General features: G+C 41.1%; 1 protein-coding gene across 8 annotated transcripts in view; it reads right to left on the bottom strand.

Moving 5' to 3' along the window:
* LOC121299615 (smoothelin-like) overlaps window positions 1–21,610 on the bottom strand; it is a 76,520-nt gene that overhangs the window by 17,764 nt on the left and 37,146 nt on the right. For 7 of the 8 annotated variants that reach the window (XM_041227441.1, XM_041227445.1, XM_041227444.1 and 4 more), the window contains 4 exons: window positions 18,142–19,217; window positions 15,670–15,736; window positions 13,563–14,171; window positions 10,568–10,638 (listed from right to left, as the gene is read on the bottom strand). In XM_041227441.1, coding sequence (XP_041083375.1) covers window positions 10,568–10,638; window positions 13,563–14,171; window positions 15,670–15,736; window positions 18,142–19,217 — 1,823 coding nt within the window. The remainder of the gene's footprint in view (window positions 1–10,567; window positions 10,639–13,562; window positions 14,172–15,669; window positions 15,737–18,141; window positions 19,218–21,610) is intronic. The other variant, XM_041227442.1, reaches the window with a different exon arrangement.

Here is a 21,610-nt window from a genome sequence, read left to right as displayed (position 1 = left end):
GCTGTTGAACTTTTCTTTCTGGCTGGAAGCAGCTGACTGCCCGAGCCTCAAGGAGAGGGTGGGCTTGTGCTGTGAGTGCTCTAGTTTTACAGGTGCTGAGGTCTACAGGTTGGTTGCCTTGTTTAAGTGTCATGGGTTAGGGAGTACATGGCAGACCAGCCTGGCATCTGCCAAGCATGCCAGCATCCAAAGTTAATACGTGGCTGTAGTTTTATTGTGTTTTTAGCGTCCTCATGTGCGCATCGCCGTGGTTACAGTACCGTTGTGTTTAACGATGGGAATATAAGCACAAGCATTGTAAGAACAGTTCTACTGATGCGATTACATCATTTTAAACATAGGACTGATAAATGGGGTGTATTCCTTTGACTTCAAAAAGGTTTCAATCCAACTTGCATTGAAAGGAAGAGAAGGCTGACTGGGCTTTGCAATACTTTCACTATGGTTTATTACATTGCAGCATATCACTTGTATATGGACAGGAACATTTGTACAAAACGTGTCCAGAACCTAATCTTCAACCCCCCCCAGATCAGCCTCCTATAACACTGAGTAAGCCTCCTTGTAAACGAGTGCTTTCCACTGCTCTGTGACAGGACTCATGTATTGTATTAAGAGCAGTGGTGACAGTCCTTCACGCTGAGCTATTAATAGAGGAGATTAACTAGGGCAGGATTGTTTACGGTCTCTTCAGTGGGGCCAATCCAAACAACAGACTGGTTCTACAGGACTGGGTACACTGGCACTTGTTGAGACCTACAGCAGGCTCGTAAAAACATCAATTTGTATCTATTTCAAAATAAATTAAAATCTAAACAAATGAAAGCTAATTATTCGAATCAACTTAAAATGGTAAAGCTTTCAATTTATACACAAACAGAGTCACCCTTTGTGTACAAAATCAAGTCGGTTTTGGAAATTGTATTCATTAAGGACTTTCAAACTCTCTCTCTTATTCTTCCATCCCATACAGTTTTAATACATATTTCAGAGCTGTTACCTTACAAGCGCTTGTTGTTTTTCTACAAAATCAGCATGATGTTATCAGAATACAATAACATCGAGTGCTGAAGGTAGGCATGAGAATTATTTGATCCAGTAACTGGTTTCTTTCACGGATCCATAGTTTTCTGGGTTCCTTCCGTCTGCTGTTGTATATTTGGAGAGAAACTCAAATGTTTTCAGACGATATTTAGATTTTACAAGTTGGGTTTTTTGGGTAATAAAATCAATACAGTTACCAACACCAGGGATACACGCTTTAAGGTTACATAAATGTACAAGGTCAATATAACTGCTTCTGATGCACAGAAAAAAAGTGCAAGTGTGTCAAAAAAGACTCCCTGTGTTAAATTGTTATATAAATGTCTTACTTGGTTAGCAGATGATTTAGAGTTCTTTTACTGTTGAAAACTAGCATCCTTGGTAAGAAGGTGGTCTCAGTCCATGTCCTGACCTAGTAGACAATGCAAGCATCATTTGAATTTATATATATATCTATATATATATATAAATCAATATATATATATATATATATATATATATATATATATATATATATATATATATATATATATATATATATATATACATACACACACACAGTGCCAGTCAAAAGTTTGAGTACACTTGCTTGTTTCTTTGAGTACGCTTGTCTTTTTCATAATTGACAATGTTTTACGCCGTATACGTTTCTGTAAATACTTGAAAATGAAAACACATTACAAATAAAAAAAAAACAAGGAGGAAGGATAAGGAGTATCAAAGCAATGTTCAAGGAAATTTAAAATTGTCTCTAGATCTTGGATTCCTCAAAATAGCCACCCTTTGCCTTAATAACAGCCTCACAAACACGAGGCATTCGGTGAACAAGTTTCAGTAGGAAATCACCCGACATGTCTTCCCAGCTCTTCTGCGGCAATTCCCAGAGATACTGGGCAGTTGTGGGTAGCTTTGCTTTGACTCTTCTGTCCAGTTCGTCCTGTACAAGTTCTATGGGATTGAGGTCTGGAGACAGGCAGGCCAGGTCATTAGACTGAGCTGTCCTTCACTTTCCTTCTTCGCCAGATAGTTCTTGCCCCACCTTGAGGTGTGTTTCGGGGCATTATCTTGCTGAAGAATGAAGGACTGCCCAACTAGCCGTAATCCTGATGGAATGGCATGCCTCTGAAGTATGCTATGATAGCCATGCTGGTTGAGCTTGCCATGGATTTGGTAAAGATCACCAACTCTGTCACCAGCAAAGCAACCCCAGACCATGACACTGCCTCCTCCATGCTTGACAGTGGGAACCACAGACGCAGAACTCATGCGCTCACCCTCTCTGCGTCTTACAAATACTCGGCGGTTGGACCCAAATATTTCAAATTTTAACTCATTGGTCCATAAGACCGACTTCCACTCCTCAAATGTCCAGTGTTTTTTGGCCCAGGAAAATCTCTTCCTCTTATTCTGCACTCTAAACAATGATTTATATTCGCAGACTTGTGACTTGAATTAGCTTGTTCTCTGATTCTGAGGTCACCCTTGGCCTGCCTGACCTTGTTCGGTCCTCATGAGTGCCAGTTTCTTCAAATCGTTTGAAGGTCTTGGCCACAGCAGATACATACACTTGCAAAGTTCTTGCAATTTGTCTTAAAGATTGACCTTCATTTCTTAATTACAGACTGAGCGTATTTTGACATTTTCTGCTCCCTTACATTCAGGAATGACAAACTTGTGCCTATGCTACCTATATTTATAGTAATCATGGACCCTCACCTCACCAATAATTGGTGACAAAAGGTTAATTGGTAACATGGTAGTTAACCCAGAGAACATCTAACAAAGACACTTTTATACTTAGGCCAGTGTTCTAACACCGTGTTATACACATTTCAAATTTTTTATCTGACTTGGGCTACAGACTGAAACCCCCTTGCTTTGGGATTTCATTGAATTTACATTTTCATTTAAAAATTAAATTTTTGAATGCAATTCACTTATGATTATCAGCTTATATAAGTACAAATATCACATAATGAAATATTAAGTGTTTATAGACAAGAGTTTATACAGTTAAAAGCATAGATAATCATGAAAAACCTGGTTTCATGCCAGTGTACTCAAACTTTTGACTGGTACTATATATACACATATCTTGTTGAAATGTGCTATTAAAAGACAACAGATGCCTATACAAAATCCGCTCTTAACTACTAGGGAGCCTAGGTGAAAAAAAGAAAAGTACTGAGGGCGATTTTCAGAGTCTAAATGTTTTTGGGGGTCTGTGTAAACTTCCCAATATTAGTAATAAATAACCTAAACGAATATGTAACCTATATAACAATCCAGTTCTTTCTACATGATACAAAACGTACGCTTTCCACGGCAGGAGACGCTATGCATATTAGGGATATTTTATTCAAACAAAACACCCTTTACTTATTCTCTAGAAACCAGAAACTAAAAAGAGAGGTCCCAAATTGTACAGTTTCAACAGGTTGCATGCGCCTCCCCCTCTTCTGCGCCAGATTCCCTGCAGCTGTACTGTGTTAATTCAAAGTGCATCCAGACAGGGCTAAGCAGACTCACCAGGCTGTTGCTGCGTGAGAAGCTCCCCCCAGTGGAGCAGGAGGAGTGGCGACGGGTGCTGGCGAGGATGGGAGGGTGAGGGCCGGGGCTGGGCAGACCCAGGAGCAGGGACAGGGCCTCTACCTGCCTGACCAGCTTCTCCTGCTGGGCACGCAGTCGCAGGTTGTCCTCTCGCAGGTCGTTGACAAAGGCAGCTAGGGGGCGCACCTGCCGGGCCACTTCCTCCAGCCGGGTGTCCGCTCCCTTGCGGAAGGCCTGCAGGTCAGTGTGGATCTCGGCCACCGCGCTGCGGAGCATCTGCTCGAAACTGCAGTCTCCCAACTCCTCAAACACGGTGCCCTCGCAGGCTAGGGGCTGGACGGCCACGTTGTCCAAATTCACATCAGGCATTTTGTCTCCGCAGCAAATCTCAATGCTTTCTCAATTAATCTTGGTCTCCACTAATTCGGTGGCTCCCTACAGTAAGCAATATTTTTTTCTTCTTCTAAATATACAGTAAATACCAATGACACATAGGCTATTGTATTGTTCCTGCAGAACTGACACAACTGTCCGGTTGCTCTAACTTTCACAAGCTTATAAAACCTTGTCTCCTCTTATATCCCCTGAATCCCCACTGCCTTCAGTTACCCCACCCCCAATGGCCAATCACAAAGTAGCTCCAGTTGCCAGGGAAGCTCTGGTTGTTGTCCTTCTGTTATTATGGGCTGGAGACGTTGGGAGTACTGCTGTAACAATTCCTAGTTCCCGACATGAGCACCAGCAGCCTAAATTTAGAGCCCTCCTGTCCCTCACACCTCCACTGGAATGCAGCCTTTAGAAAGAGGGAGAGAAAAGACCAGCAGGAGAGACTGATTGCACTGCTGGGCAAGTCTGTATAATTTGAGGGAGGGAGCAATAGACAATCCTTTAACCCAAGCGGTGGGGGACAGCCTCTTAGACCTCTCCCTTCAAAAATCCTAATTTTTGACTTTCAGACAGTCTCCTGAAATGGCATTCGCCCCCCAGATCTCTGGCAACTCCTGATTCTCCACAAGGAACATTCTCAAAAGACATTGTGAAGACAAGCTTCCTGCAGCGCTGCAAGTCAATACCGCAGTGTATCAGTAGGTGGCCCCCAGACAGGAAAAGCCAGACGGTTTCATTCTGTTCTAAACGTACCCCAATTTAATCTTCCTTTAGCGACAGCTGTACTACTTGCTGCTTGTAATACACATTGAAGCGATATCGCTGTGCAAACTTGTTATACTGGTAAACAAAACAAATGGGTAACTTACAACATTGAATGACACAGTTCATTGTACTACACTAAACAACTTTTAAGGCTGTAATAAAAAACTTTTGTTCTGCATGGCAGATTTTTTCACAGCTGGCACTGGACCAAACCCTGAATATTTTTTCCAGATGCTACTAAAGCTCTACCGAGCTCAGCTGTTACAACGCTTCAATCCTCCTCCTGCTGTTTTAATTGTCTTGCGGGCCGAATCGTTTTGATGCCAGCTGAGAGTGATGACAGCTAATTAGTCTTCATAATGTAATTCAAAAACATCAGGTGTCCATGCAAGGTCATCAAGACCTGCAATCACAATTGCACCAAGGCATGGCCACACCAAGTATAATTGCCATTGGATGGGCAGTCCTCAAAATATATCCATGTGCGACATAAGCAAGGTTGAGTCTAGTGAGATGCAGCCCAAGTGAAGGATAATAATGCTCTCTGCAGTGGGCTGCAGTGTCATCTAATGCACTTTCTTGATGCAATCCAGGTTTTATGAAGTCAGGTCTCATGAGACACGGCAGCATGATTTAACAATCACCCATTTAATCTCATGTAATGCCACGCCTTTTTTTCTAGCAACTTTTCGCCATTTGAATAGGGCAGTATCTAAACAATCTTGATTTGAGCAACTTAAGTGAATTTGCTTGGAACTGTGCCAGAAAAAAAGGTTCCTTGGTGTTAAATGACCTTTAGCGGTTGTTGCTATGGACTGGATTTTACACTGGAAATGTTTTTCTCCAATCTGAAGTCTCACATACTGATAAACAAAATAGTGCTAGGACGCTAGTATTTATACATGGATATGAAAGAAACATTAAAAGGTGACAGGACTTTTTCATGTCCTGCAATAAATGTGAACAACATCCATGCTTTTAAACCAGAATCCACATCTGTTTCAAAAACTTCAATCATTTATTAGTACTCAAATGTCATAAGAAATCATTCTTTATTACCGTACGTTTCTGTTCACTGTGCAGAGCAATCGGCACCAAAGCAGAGGATCTATATATCTGTCATCTATCCAAAAATGAATATGCTAAACTATTCATTTGTCATGATTTGATACAAATGTCTGTAAAAGTTGTTTCCAATTCAAATACAATCTCGCAACAGATATTCTGCTGTGCCGTTCAAGAGACACCTGGGTATTCAGAGATTTCATTACGAGCTAACATTGGACTGTTTAATTCTCATGAGTGACCGAGGCGGGTGCTTGCTGTAGTTTCACTATCAGGCTCTACTTCTTTCTGGGAAAAGTGCAGTTCCACTGGCCCTGTAAATCTCATCAGTGGAATCTTATTTTCATTTCCAACAGCTGGTTTCCATGACAAGAAGACGTTATTAAAGGAAGTACTGTCAGACACATCCAGCTCCCACATTGTATATAAGAACATAACAAAGTTTACAAATGAGAGGAGGACATTCGGCCCATCTTGCTCGTTTGGTTTTTAGTAGCTTATTGATTCCAGAATCTCATCAAGCAGCTTCTTGAAGGATCCCAGGGTGTTTGCTTCAAGTGCCTCCTATTTTCTGTTCTGAATGCCCCTTTATCTAACCTCCATTTGAGACCCCTGGTCCTTGTTTCTTTTTTCAGGTCGAAAAAGTCCCTGCTGACTGTCTCCCAGGATACTGTTACCATATAGATCATTTTTCATTGTGGATCTTATTATAGTTTCCATAAGTTTACATATAAGTCAGGCTTATTGGAAGAGAATGGTGAAGCTTAACCCTCATCACCCCAGCGCTTTCCTGGATCAACCATTCAATCCTGATCCATTCTTATCTGAGCTGGCTGAACAGGTTAGAGAGAAGTGATAAAGGGTTTGGAACGATATAGGATTATTGTGATACAATCCATATTTTCTTTGTATTGTTTATTAATCAAAAGTATCAAGATTTTTCTTTAATCTTGACGTTTTCCTTTAAAAATGGCTTAAAATCAGAAGATTTTAATGATGTATTAATCACATACTTTGTCTTATGAGTAGGGCTTTCAATTTTGGGGTAAAACAGTGTTTAAATTTAGAATTACAAACCCTGATCAGGTTTCGATTCTGTGTCCAGTACGGGAATTGGGTCATATTTTACCATAACAAATAAAACACCCAGAAGCTCTACAATTAAAAACGCTTCCATGTAATACACTTATTAAAAAAGGAAAGAACTTGACTAGTAAGAGGTTTGAAATTGCATGTTCTAATGCCCCTTCCCTTTAACGATCACTCAGAATTGTTCTTATTGCTAATAGCAGAATTGTTCTTATAGTTTATCTAGGAGTGTCAAATTGTACATTCATATGAAGCTATGGAAAAATACCTGCTTAAATAAAAGGCAGTTTCAAACAGATTTAAGGTGTGCTGATTTGCTTCAACTAAATCTAACTTGGATAACAAACGCCAATATTTACAACCCTGAATATATATCTTTACTGATTTGACACTGCAGCTGAGGTAGCTCCAGTCACTGCTGCCTTGTTCTACAGAAAGGCACCGTGGTATTCACCTTATCTATAAATACACCAAGTGGATGTGAGGCTGGTTTTTAGCCACCGTTAAAACTTGCATGGGAGAAATTCAGCACAGAGGTGTTTTTAAATTCTATATGTATTTATAGTTGTTTAACTTACAACTGTCAACAAAAACAAGTCTGAAAACTGTATGTTTACATATAAGTGACGTTAGTTTTATCAAAATCGCATAAGTTGTTCCCAAGATATAGCCTTGCATTGCTGGATCACTGTGACATCAATGATGGTAACCCTACATCCACAGTGTGCTCTAAAGAATGCCTATATCAAGTCATCACAATAGAGAGACAGAAAACGTCAGGGTCTGTTACCCTGACAGCAGACATTGTTGCACTAATCCAGATCAGTTATCAGTTATAAATCATCACGGTACCTTGATTTCACTGCAGCTGGGGCAGCTGCCAGATGAGCTTGTCACTCGTAGCCTACCAGCTGAGCAGAAGCCCAGCCCTTCTAGGAAAGCACCCTCCTGGAAACACAGACCCCCTCACGCTCACTCCACAGAGAACCAATGCAGCAGCGGTGACCTACATAGCCAATAGCTCTCATGAAATCAGGTGCAGGTCCACTAGGCTAGTTAATACAAGCTGTGGCAAAGTCGACTGAATTCTGTATGAGATTAGCCTTAGACTTGGTAGAGCTGTTGGTACGACTACACAGTATAGGATAGTAGCCACACCGATTACAAGACCTAGACATCAGGAATAATTTCCTGAAAGCTGCATTGTTTAAAGACATAGATCTACTCCTTATTATTGGGCTAATTCATAAACTGTTTTTGATTCATTAGTTTGCAGTTGATGAAAGTTTTGTTTACTGTTTCAGAAAGGGTTTGAAGTTCATTTTTTAATATGTACTGTAAGAATGTTTAGAAACGCATTAAAGTTTTGCTAAAGGAACCAACAACTAAAATATTTAAAGCAATTACTCACAATTTATTATGCAGTTTTTAAAATAAGCACCGTTTATCAAAACTGTACTACAATTTCTGTTGTTGCTTGTTAAATTAGGTAAAATGACAGGAACTAAAACCAAGACAAAGCTTTAACATCCTCAGCAAATCAAGTATTGTGAACCACTTTTTTGATACAAATGTCCATGCGAAAGCCCAAACCAATCAGAAGTCATAATTTCCTAAATGCAGATATAAATTGGCTTCACTTTTACATGTGACTTGCATTCAACAAACACCGTTTTAGATGTATCACATAATATTTCAGAATGAAGCAAGTGAAAGGCTTGCAGTGATACTGACCCGGTATTGCAGGTAGGGTTGCGTGCCTCACCACAGCTCTCCAGCAAACTCCCCTGCTCTCCCAGCACTACGTTGATACAGCACAGCCACGCTCTGGTGTATAACCCTAGTGACACATTCACCCTCGCTCGCTCTCTCTGCCTACCTCCCTTTCTACCTCAACACTCCTTAAGCAAATAATAAAAAAAACAAACAACTTTAGAATTACTTGACTTCTACAAAAAAATGTACTGACTTGTTTTCTTACTTAAAAAAATGACCTAACAATTTGATTATAAAAATTCACCATTACTTTGAAATAACGAAACAAAAAAAAACATTTTGAAGTTTCTTTGCGTGTTTCTGTCCCACTCATAGTGCCCATCTATCTCTCCTAATTTTAAGAGACCTGTCCTTCTAATAAACACGCAATCCCTGCTGTGTGCTTATCACTGAGCTCCAATGCTTTATGTGTTTAAGGCGTCTGAATCGATCTCAGGGAGTGACACAGTGCTGCATGCAACTAAACTATCCACCCTTTAGGCTCTATTTTAATCAGTCCTGCTGGCTCACAGCCACAGGATATAATGAGATCAAGCAGGCATTACTAGATTCAAAACTAACAGAGGCCACCAGGAAGATCAATCACCAAGCAAACCCATTTTAAAACCATTTGCTTGGGATAGTCCAATAAGATGAAAGCAACATCAGCTTTCCATTTAGTGCCCACATTCTTTCATAGAGTAGTTTATTAAAGCTCTAGTCAGTGTCAAGTAGGAATGTAGGATTCAGTTTAAATTAAGATTTACACTTTAGATTAGGATTAATGTCTAGAACACATTGAGAATATTTGGGTAGCAGAAAAGGCATTGTGAAAAGCCCTCCATTAGAGTGATGTTAATAAGAGGCAACATTAAAGTGTACTAATAAAACTATGGAAGAATAAATGCATTCAATAAATGCATGTAGAAAAACTAACGCCGACATCTATTTCTGACAATATTAAGCTAAGCTAAGCAGGTCTCTAAACCGAACAGGAACTGAACTGGTTCCAAGGTAAAATATGCTGTTTTAAAGTAATTTAAAAAGAGGTTTGAATTTGCATTGTTAATCAATAGAATAGTGACAATAGATTTGCCAATCTGGATTCAGTTGGGATCTTAGCCTTCTCTCACCTTGAAGGAAGTTACTGAAAATCACAGTGGACGGCCATATGGGAGGTCAAGAACTCCATTAGCCACTTCAGCAGCATGACGTCTGTCTCCACACACCCATGTTGTGTCTCGCCAAGTCGGCTTATGGTTAATAGATACGGTTTTACTGACGTAAAAGCCGTCTTAAAACCACTGTGGAGAGCAGACTGAACTTCCCTTAAGGAAACTGAGGGGGTAGTTACTGAAAATAATGTTTTATCACAGACTGTTATAACAGAGTGGGAAAGGCAGTTTTGACTGATTAAAAATAATTACTTTCACAAACATTTGATGCTAGTAGAATTGATTCCGTTTTTCCTAACTCAAATTCTAAATATTGAAAAAACTATTGAAAACTCCATGGGGGTTTGTCCACTTGGGAGAAGTGTTACAACCAATCCACTCATTTGATTGTGTGTTCTGACTCGGACTGAACCCCTAACATTTCCACATGCTTCAATAAAAGACCTCTCACTGCGACTGTTGCTGAAAGAGATTGTTGCAGCCTGTTGTAATATGAAGTTCAGAAGACAAAAAGGAGCTGAAGATCGTTTGAGTGGTGATCAATCCCCTAGATATTTATGCAGCAATATGCTAAAGAGGCAGCAGCAGGTAGAACTCAAGCACCACCCAGCTTTCAAAGCTTCTTCAACACAAGCACAAAAAAAAGGGCATTCACAGAGCCAGACACCTGCCAGTACGTGGAGCACTATTCAGAATTACAGTGAAAATATAAATAAAAGAAGTTCATAGCGATTTACCTTGAGGGTCCCGCTGGTGTTTGAGGATGATATGATCTTGAAGGGGGATGCTCTCAGACCCAGTGTCAGCTCTGCATGAGAGAGAGAGAGAGAGAGAGAGAGAGAGAACATCACATTGAGCTACACAATTTTCACTGATTGGAACAGTTTCAACCTGTTCTGGGTTTTACTACCAGCTTCCTTAGCCACAGTGTATAGGTAACAAGCTCAGGTGTGTGATTAAAAACCAAACCACAAGTAGCAACTGGCTCGTACTTCTGGAAAGACAGTATGTTACATTTACATTATAACAGTCTGAACTAAAGAGGAGATTCTGAATTCAGTTGAAGACACTTTCACACACAGTTATAAAACAAGTCAACCACACAGAATGATTAATTTCAGTAAGAACAATGCTGATTACAAAATATCCTAAAATGGTAGGGAGGTAGTAAAATATCAAAAACACAAAACCGACATTTGAACATACTTGGCCCAGTTCAAGGCTTAAATGTGCTGTAACTCAGTGGAGTGTGATTTATTTCAGATGTCTTTCAGGCATTAGTTCTCTCTGAAACAGATTTTCTGGCAGGCGCAGTCATTTATAAATAATGAGCGCAGAGAAAGCAAACATGGTCACTGTTGACGCACAACACATTTCAGGCATATCAATCAGTTTTGTTGTTTTCAAACAATTGTGGTAATAACTTGCATATTCTGCCATGGCTGCACATAAATAAATGAAAAATTAAGCCATCGTAATTTTAAAAAGTAACAATATAACCATACAAAGTGATAATACACAGGTTTTATACACCTTCAGATTGATACTCAATGAAAATGGTGGTCCCTAAATGTTATCACAATAACAGTTACTTTAAAGATGCAAGTGTGACAATCTCAATATGTTGTGCTGAAGAAGCACATTTTATAACAAGCTTTGAGAACAAGGAAAACGATTTTCCTTCGTGGTCTAGTGTATTTTACATTTTCAGCTGATACTAGTAAAAGGTATGACCAAAAAACAGTTCAACTACAGGTGCAGTACGTAGAGCACATTTCATTTTAAATACCTGTTCACAAGATATAGCTAAATGTGTGAGCGAGACAAACCACTGCATACATATATGCTCATAATCCTGCAAAAATGTTTGCAATTTGTATTGAAAAAAAAAATCAATAAATAAAATGCAATCTGAAATGTCTGTAAGAGGCAATGAATCTGTGATTAAAGTTTGGAGAAGAGTCGTGAAAATTCAAGACAGACACACAGTCAGTGCATTGGAAGTGGAAAGAATTTGGCAGAATGCTGTGCTAGGTTCAGTCTGTACTTGATGATGAAGATGGAACACTTTGGTATTCCAGTGTTTAGCTCAGCTGTGTAATCAGTATCTGGGGTTTCCCTGACATCACTTACAAACAGAAAGCAACCAGTCCAAACTCACACAGAGAGAGGACAGCTTTGAACTCAGCCACACTGCACAGGGGAATGCGCAAGAACGCACTGATACTGAAATACAGAGGATTTCTTCAGGGTGCTTGGAGAAAGCCAAGAACATCGATAGCTAAGCTGCGAGACTGGAGTGATGTGCCTGTGACAGCGGAGGGCATAATCTAGAACACTGCAATACTGATCCACTGGTAGGGGAACGGAGGCCACTACAGTCTATACTAGTCTGCTCTCAATCTCTGCCTTTGTGTCATTTGAGAAATCTGCTCAAGACAAAACTGTGACCATTAGTGTAAAGCAAACCTCCATGACTTCAAAACACATTCAACTCTGTGTACCGTCTTCTGAGAATACACTTACACAAACGTCTCCAACAGGTAAAATGCGCTACCCATTTATTATTATTTATAATTTATGGTTTGAAGTAAAAGGGTGGAGAACTGATGAAAACAATGATTGCACATGTGGCACTGCAATGGTTCACAGTACAACACTGTCTTTGCAATGGGATGGGCTGTGCTTTTTCGTCATTTCATTGTAATCTTCATTTGGACCCCTTTTTAAACAATTGCCGACAGTCTGTGCATTTCCCCTGTTCACAAAAACAAACACACCCGTTACTGTGGTCATTGTCTCTGTAATAAGAGCCTCTAGTGTTGTTTCATGCATCTTGTTAAGATTCCAAACAGCTCTGGAGAAGTGGCCTATTGTTCAGATACATCAGACATGCAATTGTATAGTATGGGGATATTTTCAAACTATTACATCAACTCCTGACAGTTGACGTCAGTTATTGCGGATTCTAAATCAGCCGGGCTGAACTGTTGCTGTGGAAAAAAAAAAAATTTGATGGACATCACTGACAAAGAAGCGTTGTGTATCCCTGGGGAAATGGTTTAAAAACACAAAGGCTCATAAACGACAAGTTACCTTGCATATTTCAAATGAGAAGTTTTGGTCGAGGAAAGCTTTTGTTCTACTGTTTTTTGTCTGCAGTGAAAATAGAAGAGCAGTGATACTGTAAACAACTTCAAAACTGTTAGATTTGTACCTACATTTCGAAAGTAACATGGTTGAATAAGTTTGTACGCTTATAAAAAAGCTTAATCTGCACACTGATATAACACAGAACATGTATGTCTCATCAATGGACTCTTACCTTATATACACTACCTAAATTATGTCTTGAATCAGAAATAAAACTACCTCTAACCATAATTAGAGATAGTTAAAAATCTACCTCTAATTCAATCGTTATGGGACTTTCCAAACAGGGCACAGGTGATAAAGAATCGTAAACAGATACATCCCGTTGTAGTTTGCCATGCTTTTACAACGTACTCCCTGTGTTTTTCCATGCTTACAACAACTTTGCCTTGAACCATCGGAACCAGCATTAATGTGCTTTAACTACTACCAGCTCTCACCAGGACAAGACCAGCAGTGGTCAATGCAGGATTTAATATAATAAAGAGATATATCCTGCTGCAGTTTTTTCATTCTCTCTGCTTTTCCATGATTGCTCTACACTCGACAGTGAGCTTTAAATTCTAAAGTGGCTCCTACCTGCCCGCTGGCTGCCCGTGTTCCCGGTCACATGCGTGGCTGTCTTGGCACCGCGGTTGTCCTTGATCTCAATGGTCAGCAGGGTCTTCATGTCGGGGTCAGCGTGGGGGCACTCTGGCTGTGTTTGGGGTTCAGCTGTACTCAGGGTCCTGGTTTGGGCTGAGCTGTCTGATCGCTCCCTGAGGTTTTCATGCCCCGATGATGTCAGCCTAGTACTCTCCGATTGGCTGTCCCGAGACAGGGGAGAGGATCTATCAGCAGACACCCCTTGAAGCCATCTGGTTTGGGACACTCCGTTGGAGCTCCCTGTGGTGGCTGGACCCGAAACAGGCTTGGAACTCAAAGGGACGGATTTCTCCGCAGGACCCTGGGAGGTAAGTCCTGAATTGTTCTTCCCGAATCGGTCTGTCCCGTTGCTCCCCTCGCTCCTCTGGGTAGCTTTGGAAAAGGGGGACTGCAGGTTCCCACAGACCCGGCTGCTCCCCTGTCTCTGCCCTGGGAAGTTGGTTCCGAGCTCGGCTCTCTGGCCCGGCTCCTCTGCTGTGAATCTCTTCACCCGGTCCCGCACAGAGCTAGCTCTGTTGAAAGAAGAGCCAGCTTTCTCTTCTGCTGAAACAAGAGAGACACTTCGAGCCAGAGCGTACACACAGCAGCTGCCTTCATCTCTCTGTCACTCCCTTCTCTGTTTATCATCTCTCTAGCAAGATCCTTGTCTATGCCTCTGCGTCTCTCATAGAAATATTCTTATTGAATCTTTCCCCCCCCCATCAAGTCAAGATTAAAAGTAAGGATTAACACAATTTTTGCATGTATTTGAAAATAAAACAGGTATCTGTTTGGGGCTTTGTGACTGTGTGTCTTACTGTTTCACCATGAAGGAGTGGATTTGATCAACCTATACACTAATAAATCATTGATGGGTTTGTACAGCATTTTACAGTACCAAGGAATCCACCTGGATTGCATCGACCGCTGATTCTTCAAGGATAATCCCTGCAATCCAGGGCATTCTCCAGGGTGCTGTAAAATGCTCTAAAAACACCCAGCTGTGGCTTATCCTGAACTAATTAAATAAAGTGTCTTAAACAAAAATGGACATTGATATATAAATGTTAGTCTATTTGATGAAAGTATTGGTCTGCTCTTTTGAGCGGAGTTACCCTAGCCTATATTTTCTCTACTGAGCAGAGTCCTATACAAACCTGCAGAGCAGATTAAAACCTTTTGTTTTTATCCGTTGTTGAAGTTACCAGAATGTGCCAAAAGCATTCTTAAATCGATCTTGTGAAAGAAAAGCAGACACTGGAGGGCAGTAGAGTGCAATACCTTCTGATAACTCAGTAAGGATAAACTTGCTAACATAGCAGCAGGAGCAAGCTCCCAAAACCGTGGCCATAGGCCCACAAATGAGGAGGGTTGTGTCCCCAAAAAAAGAGATTCCATTGGGTAATTCAACACAGACAGCTTTCTGACAAAGCAGAATACACTCATCTATTTATTTTTTAAACTGAACATGATTGTGGTGCACTGTAGCTTTAGTTGGCTAAAATATTAACTAAGAAACACCAAGGGTGTTTTAATTTATTTATTTATTTTTTTTTATCTATAGCTGCCTTTTTGATAGTTTAAAGATTATAAGATGATAATGCTCTGCCTTATTCGGGCAAAAAATGTTCAAGGCTTGCGCGGCGATGTCTCTGTGTTTATAAGACATGCTCTCACCACGCTCCTTCACAGCACGGACACAGAGGCACACTCTCAAACAGGCAGTCGTCCAAAAAAAAAAAAAACCTGAAGAAACCGTGAAGACACTGAACATCCCACCCCCTTCTCCCCAAAAAGGGCAAGTTTGTGCTGCAGACAGCGGGACAGAAATCTTCTTAAATCTTTTAAGTGTACTTAAGAAAAAGAACTGCTTAGAAAGTTTTTCTTAAGAAGACTTTCAAGAACAAAGGCCCCAGGCCTGTCAATCTGAAACTTTTTTGGTAGTTGATGAGTTCATTTCAACAGGGATTGGGTTGGAACCCAAAATGAATTATACAGAATGCTGGTTTATAGAGGGGCTGGATTAGACAGGTTTGACTGTAATCAGACATGCACTCTTTACCTTTGTCTTTGGCACTGCTTAGGGAAGTCTGTGATTGGCTGTAGGGGGGGTCCTTGGTCACACTGGGCTGAAACAGAGAGAGTATAAGCAGTGCTCATTATATCCCAGTGCTGTTGCTGAACAGCTATTCAGTACACAGGATAGTGTAGAATAATATTCCCATATACAGTAGCAACCCTGCGTTACGGTTTAAAATGTAGTCTGTTTAAAATGTAGCCTGTTTTAGAGGTGCTGTGCCAATTGGAGATAACACTCAAATCAAACAGCATTCCTGGCAGAATGTTTGGGTTCACTGGTCCAGTTTCAAGAGTAACACAATGCAATGTATATTGTGCTAATGGGGTTTGGCACTGTCGTTTGATGCTTTCAGCATGCAATCATTTCATTTTTAGCACTTGAGTCTTTTAAGTACTTTATTGTGTTTTTGGCACAATGCTGTGGAGCAATCAAAAACTAGAAGCATGTGTTACTTACACAGCGCCCCAAATGAGAAGTAGAGAAGTTTACCCTCGACTGCACTTCTTCAATAGGGTAAAATCACTAGACAGGCGTTTGCTAAACACGCCAAATCACGCCAACATGCGCTCACACATAATTATGCTAATAGCTCTATTTATTCCCAAATATAATACAAATATATACAGGACAGAATTGACCATACCATTATGATGGAGTATAGACATTTTCAGGTTAATTCACAGGTTATAAGAGCCACAGGTACAACAAACACACTTTGTATCAGGATTCGGCAGCACATGGTGAACAATTTCACTACTTACACTTAATTCCAGAATGTCTTTCTACATGCCTTGTTGTGTTTCAATTAATCCTGTCTATTAGTTTAAGACTGTTTTCACACCATTGCTTTTGCTTTAAAACAGACCTATCTTTGTGCTTTGTTACACCCAAGGTGAAACAGAAGATTCCTCGACTAATCTCTGTGCTTTAAACTAACATATATATATATTCACACCAACATAATGGAAAATCCATGCAGCCCAGGTTTATTTTTGTAGCCGGGGTTACAAAGTTTAAAAACATTCTGTTTTAGTTTCAGTGGTAAACATGCCATTGTTTAGTGGTTACAGGCAGTTTAGTTTAAGATAGCTAGCTGCAAGTCAGAAGAGTGGCGTGCGCCACAGTGCAGACTGCGCTCTCTGGTGGTGCAAAGACAGAACAGGCGGCTACTGTGGCTTTGCTTTACATAAGGTGTGTTTTCACAGTCAAATAAGAGGTCAAAGTTGGATCCAGTGTACTTGCGGAGCAATGCATTTGATTTATTAAAAGCCTGTCATAACATCAGAGCGAACTTGAACATGAAGGAACTGGATGAGCTGCAGCATGTTCGGAGTTCTTCAAAGAAATTGGACTGTCATGGAAAGAGTCAGAGAAATTGGATAAAAAGAACTTGGATCCCATTGTGACATATGCATAGCTCTGCGTTGTGAAATGATTCTGTATGGTTCTTTGCCGTTATTTAACTCGTTTTCAAGCAGAAGAGATGACCACACCTGCTCTTGAGGCCTGCTTCCATTAATCCAGCAGTCTCTGTTGCCTAGCGACCAGCAAAGTCCCTGTTTTTTGGGCTTGTAAACTATTCAAAAGCATTTGCATGATTTGCAGTGACCCATTCTGAACCTTACTTTGTCTGAGACCTTGGAAACGTTTGGCCTCGTGATTACTGCTGGTCAATTTACTAAACAGCCACAGCATTTTCATATACTGCAATCCGATAAAATTTCCCTGTGGGAGAAAAATAGTTTGGGGTTGTTTTTGTCGCTGTCACAGATGTGCAGTTACTAACTGTACAGCTGGCAAAGAGATTCTATATTCAGCTTTAGGACTAAAAAGTTCTGAGACAAATATTTTATGTGTTTGTTGAAACAACATTGCTGGAGATGTATTCAGAACGAAAAAATGATCATTTTCCTCCTTTAGGGTACCAACAGGTGTCCCTGACAGATATTTTATATTATATATAAAATATATTATATTATATATAATATACATATTATATATATATACATATATTTCACAAAATATGACCAAAAGCAAACAGTCAATGTGGATTGCACCTGTGTAGGACTCAGACCTCAGCACATTAACAGAAATTCTCCTTACAAAACCTACTGTGCCTTTTACCCCTTTTCTCCCCCCAAAGTATGTATTCCCCATGCTAGAATGATTTCCATTACATGAGAGTAGATGTTAGAACTTCCCGCTAATTTGAACTCGGCTCTCACCAATATAAACACCAACTAAGACTAGAATGAATCAATTGCTGCTAACGTACACCAATTATTTCAGTAACAATGCAATTCAAAATGTTTGTTGAGTCAAATAGTCTTAAATCAACACTATTTAAAAAAGGATCAGTATATAAATGCGTATTCAGGATACCTTAATAAATGGCAAGGGGAGCTAGCTATTGAAAGCAAAGCTTCCTATTGATATGCACTGCTTAGTGCCTACCTGTCTGCTGCTGCTGTGTCCTCCCAGCTCCCCATTCACTGCCTGTTTTTTTCCCCCATTTTGGAGGCTGTTCTGGGAGGCAGGCTCCTTTTTGCGTGGCCCGCCCCTACAGAAGGCATTCCCGTCAACGAGGTCTTTGTCCTGGTCAGTTTGAAACACTCCCTCCCCCTCTTTCTTATCTTCCCCTCCCAACAAGGCCTGCTCAGGGGCATCCCCTGTGAGTCTGCTCTCACACTCCAGCTCAGAGTCAGTGCTCAAGGTGCTTGTCAGCTCTGAGCCCTGGCGTTGCGGCGACGATAGGTCCCGCTCCGAGGCCCTTGAATCCAGGCGCTGTCGTGATGACAGGTCCCGCTCCGAGGCCCTTGAATCCAGGCGCTGTCGTGATGACAGGTCCCGCTCCGAGGCCCTTGAATCCAGGCGCTGTCGTGATGACAGGTCCCGCTCCGAGGCCCTTGAATCCAGGCGCTGTCGTGATGACAGGTCCCGCTCCGAGGCCCTTGAATCCAGGCGCTGTCGTGATGACAGGTCCCGCTCCGAGGCCCTTGAATCCAGGCGCTGTCGTGATGACAGGTCACGCTCCGAGGCCCTTGAATCCAGGCGCTGTCGTGATGACAGGTCACGCTCCGAGGCCCTTGAATCCAGGCGCTGTCGTGATGAAAGGTCACGCTCCGAGGCCCTTGAATCCAGGCGCTGTCGTGATGACAGGTCACGCTCCGAGGCCCTTGAATCCAGGCGCTGTCGTGATGACAGGTCACGCTCCGAGGCCCTTGAATCCAGGCGCTGTCGTGATGACAGGTCACGCTCCGAGGCCCTTGAATCCAGGCGCTGTCGTGAAGACAGGTCACGCTCAGAGGCCCTTGAATCCAGGTGCTGTCGTGATGACAGGTCACGCTCAGAGGCCCTTGAATCCAGGTGCTGTCGTGATGACAGGTCACACTCTGAAGACTCTGAATCGAGGCGTTGCCGTGAGGATAGTTCCTGGTCTGATGCCCCTGAATAGAGGCGTTGCCGTGATGGCAGAGTTCCATCCTCTTTATTTAGAGGGTCCAGGACCAACACCATTCCGGATGTCATACCTGGGGGGAGGGGCAGAAGTTAGGCAGCTAAAAGTTACAAGAGTTGTGCAGTTGTATACTACGCAAGACTATGGGCAGAAATTTAATCTGGACATAATGAAAACAAAAACCATAACTGGAAATGGTTTGTATTAAATCAGCAATAGAAATGTATACATTTTCTCCTTTTACAGTTGACATGTCAGGGATAAAAAAAACTAAATATATATGGCAATATGCTAATAATTTGGGATATGTACAGTAGATTCCACATGTCTATGGGGAGATGTGAATGAAATATACACAGTTTAGGAGGGAAACAAACATAACCTAACAGGTATGGAATTCTGAGCTCTCTCCGCATTGATAATATGTCTGCCAGCATCCTGTGCAGTTTCTATTTGTAACTGAAGACAGGAAGTGCCGAAAGGCACACTTCCCTCCCAGAAACCCAGGAAGTAGTCCTGGGATATGCGTGTTGTGGCGTCTTTGTTACTTCCTCTACATTTTGGATTGTGAGGCTCCCATGTACAGAATATTGATAGAACTGGGTTAAAAGACTAGATAACCACAGTTGACATCTCTCTTGTGTTGTTCTATATTTTCCACTGCGAGTGTTTTCAATTATATAGCTTTTTAGTTTTATACATTTTTGGATTCTAGCTGTGTAAAATTAAAATGATGTTCTCATTTCAAGAAACAAGAGCGAACAGTTAAACCGTTCAGCTTTCTGCAACTACAGTAGGCCTCCTAACAATGCTGGTGCTTGAGAGCTGAGAATGGAGTGTCTCAGTTTCACTGCAAAGGAAGTGTTCATTATTAAAGAGTTAGTAGAGGGGTTATAGAGCGTTAAAACATCCCCATGTGTTGCTACAACTGTTTAAATAACTTAATTTTTCTTTTTAGTTTTAACACCCTGACAACTTTTTACACTTATTAAAAAAGTCTGTTTCAAAGCTCTTTTCAAAATGTCTGCTCTAGTGCACTGGGGTTTGAGATCTGTCCTCTAAATCACTGCAGGAAGAGCGATTAAAATAAATAAATAAATAAATAAATAAAAAATACACATAACAAGTGATCTGCCTTTTCTGTTCCGTACCACACCATGGATCGTTATTGCTGTGTTACCTGTTTGACAAGGTGGGCAATAATCCTGACACTGTCAGTGCACTAGAGCGGACATTTTAGAAAGAGTTTTGAAACAGGTTTTAAAGTTATAAGTGTAAAAAGTTGCGAGGATGTTTAAAAAAAGAAATTACAGGTACGTTACTTAAGCTGTTGTAGCAACACCTGGGGACGTGTAACTATATTTTTGTAAACACCGCTATCTTTAAGGTGCTGAAGAACTGTTAGTTACTGTGCTATCGAACCACAGGTCTCAGATCTGCCATTGCCAACACAATGAAGCATGAGGAAAATGTACCAAAAATGTGTGCTGTGTCAATCCTCTCATCTGAATAGAACATAGGCTGAACTGAACCCTGTTACTGTAGTTTTGAATTTATTTCCATAGCTCTGGTAAAGAATAACAAAGCTATTCAGATCCCTTGCTGTTGGCCAAATTTAGCTGCTTCACTGGTCAGAACTGGAGTTCATAACTTTGCTTTTGTGTGTATTTCTGAAACGTGCTGCAGCAAAAGGATACCCAGTAAATGGTGTGGCTCTCACAGTGTCACAGGCCTCTGGTATGAGGAAACAATGCATACTGGCCCCTGTAATTAAATGGTTTATTAATATGATGTAAAATGGATAGGACCAAGAGAATCATAGAATACAGTTGTAACAGAAACAGACGTAGTGGTTGAACAAGGACGTTAGTAAGAGTTAGTAAGCACCGGCTCTATCTCATAGCCACACCTGAAAGATAAGCATCAGGGCACGGTCAGTGTAAGCACTGCCATGTTTGCCACTCCCTTATCTGGTCAAATGACCTCTCTTCATGTGGAACACTGAAACGACTGCATTGAGCAAAGAGAGGAGGCTGGCAATATTCATTTAGATAATCCATGAGCAGCTGTGCATGTGTTTTCGTTTGCTTCAGTACACGGCACACAAACTCAACAAAAGATGTAGCTTATGTAAACAAGGCAGTGAATGGGAACTCGTTGTTCTCCAGTTCCAGGTTTGCCTTCTATTATATTAGCGCACAGAGAAACGACCTGGGGTGGTTCACCCATACTGTGGCACAGCAGTGCCGTGGTTTTCAGGGCTTCAAAATGACTGGTGCAACAAGCAGATTCTTTCACGAGACTATCCACCATTATAAGTGAAGAGGCACAAGTAATGAGCATCACTGGTTTCACAGTTTTTAGTGTAACGAATGAGGAGTGAGTGGGTTGTCTCTGCGGCTATCCTCATGAGTGAAATAACCACAGCACTCTTACGAATGTTCATGCAGTATTCTGTTTAACAAC

The sequence above is a fragment of the Polyodon spathula genome, chromosome 25 (assembly GCF_017654505.1).
Source record: "Polyodon spathula isolate WHYD16114869_AA chromosome 25, ASM1765450v1, whole genome shotgun sequence".
NCBI classification, from domain to species: domain Eukaryota; kingdom Metazoa; phylum Chordata; class Actinopteri; order Acipenseriformes; family Polyodontidae; genus Polyodon; species Polyodon spathula.
This window is presented reverse-complemented; position numbering and strand designations above follow the sequence as displayed.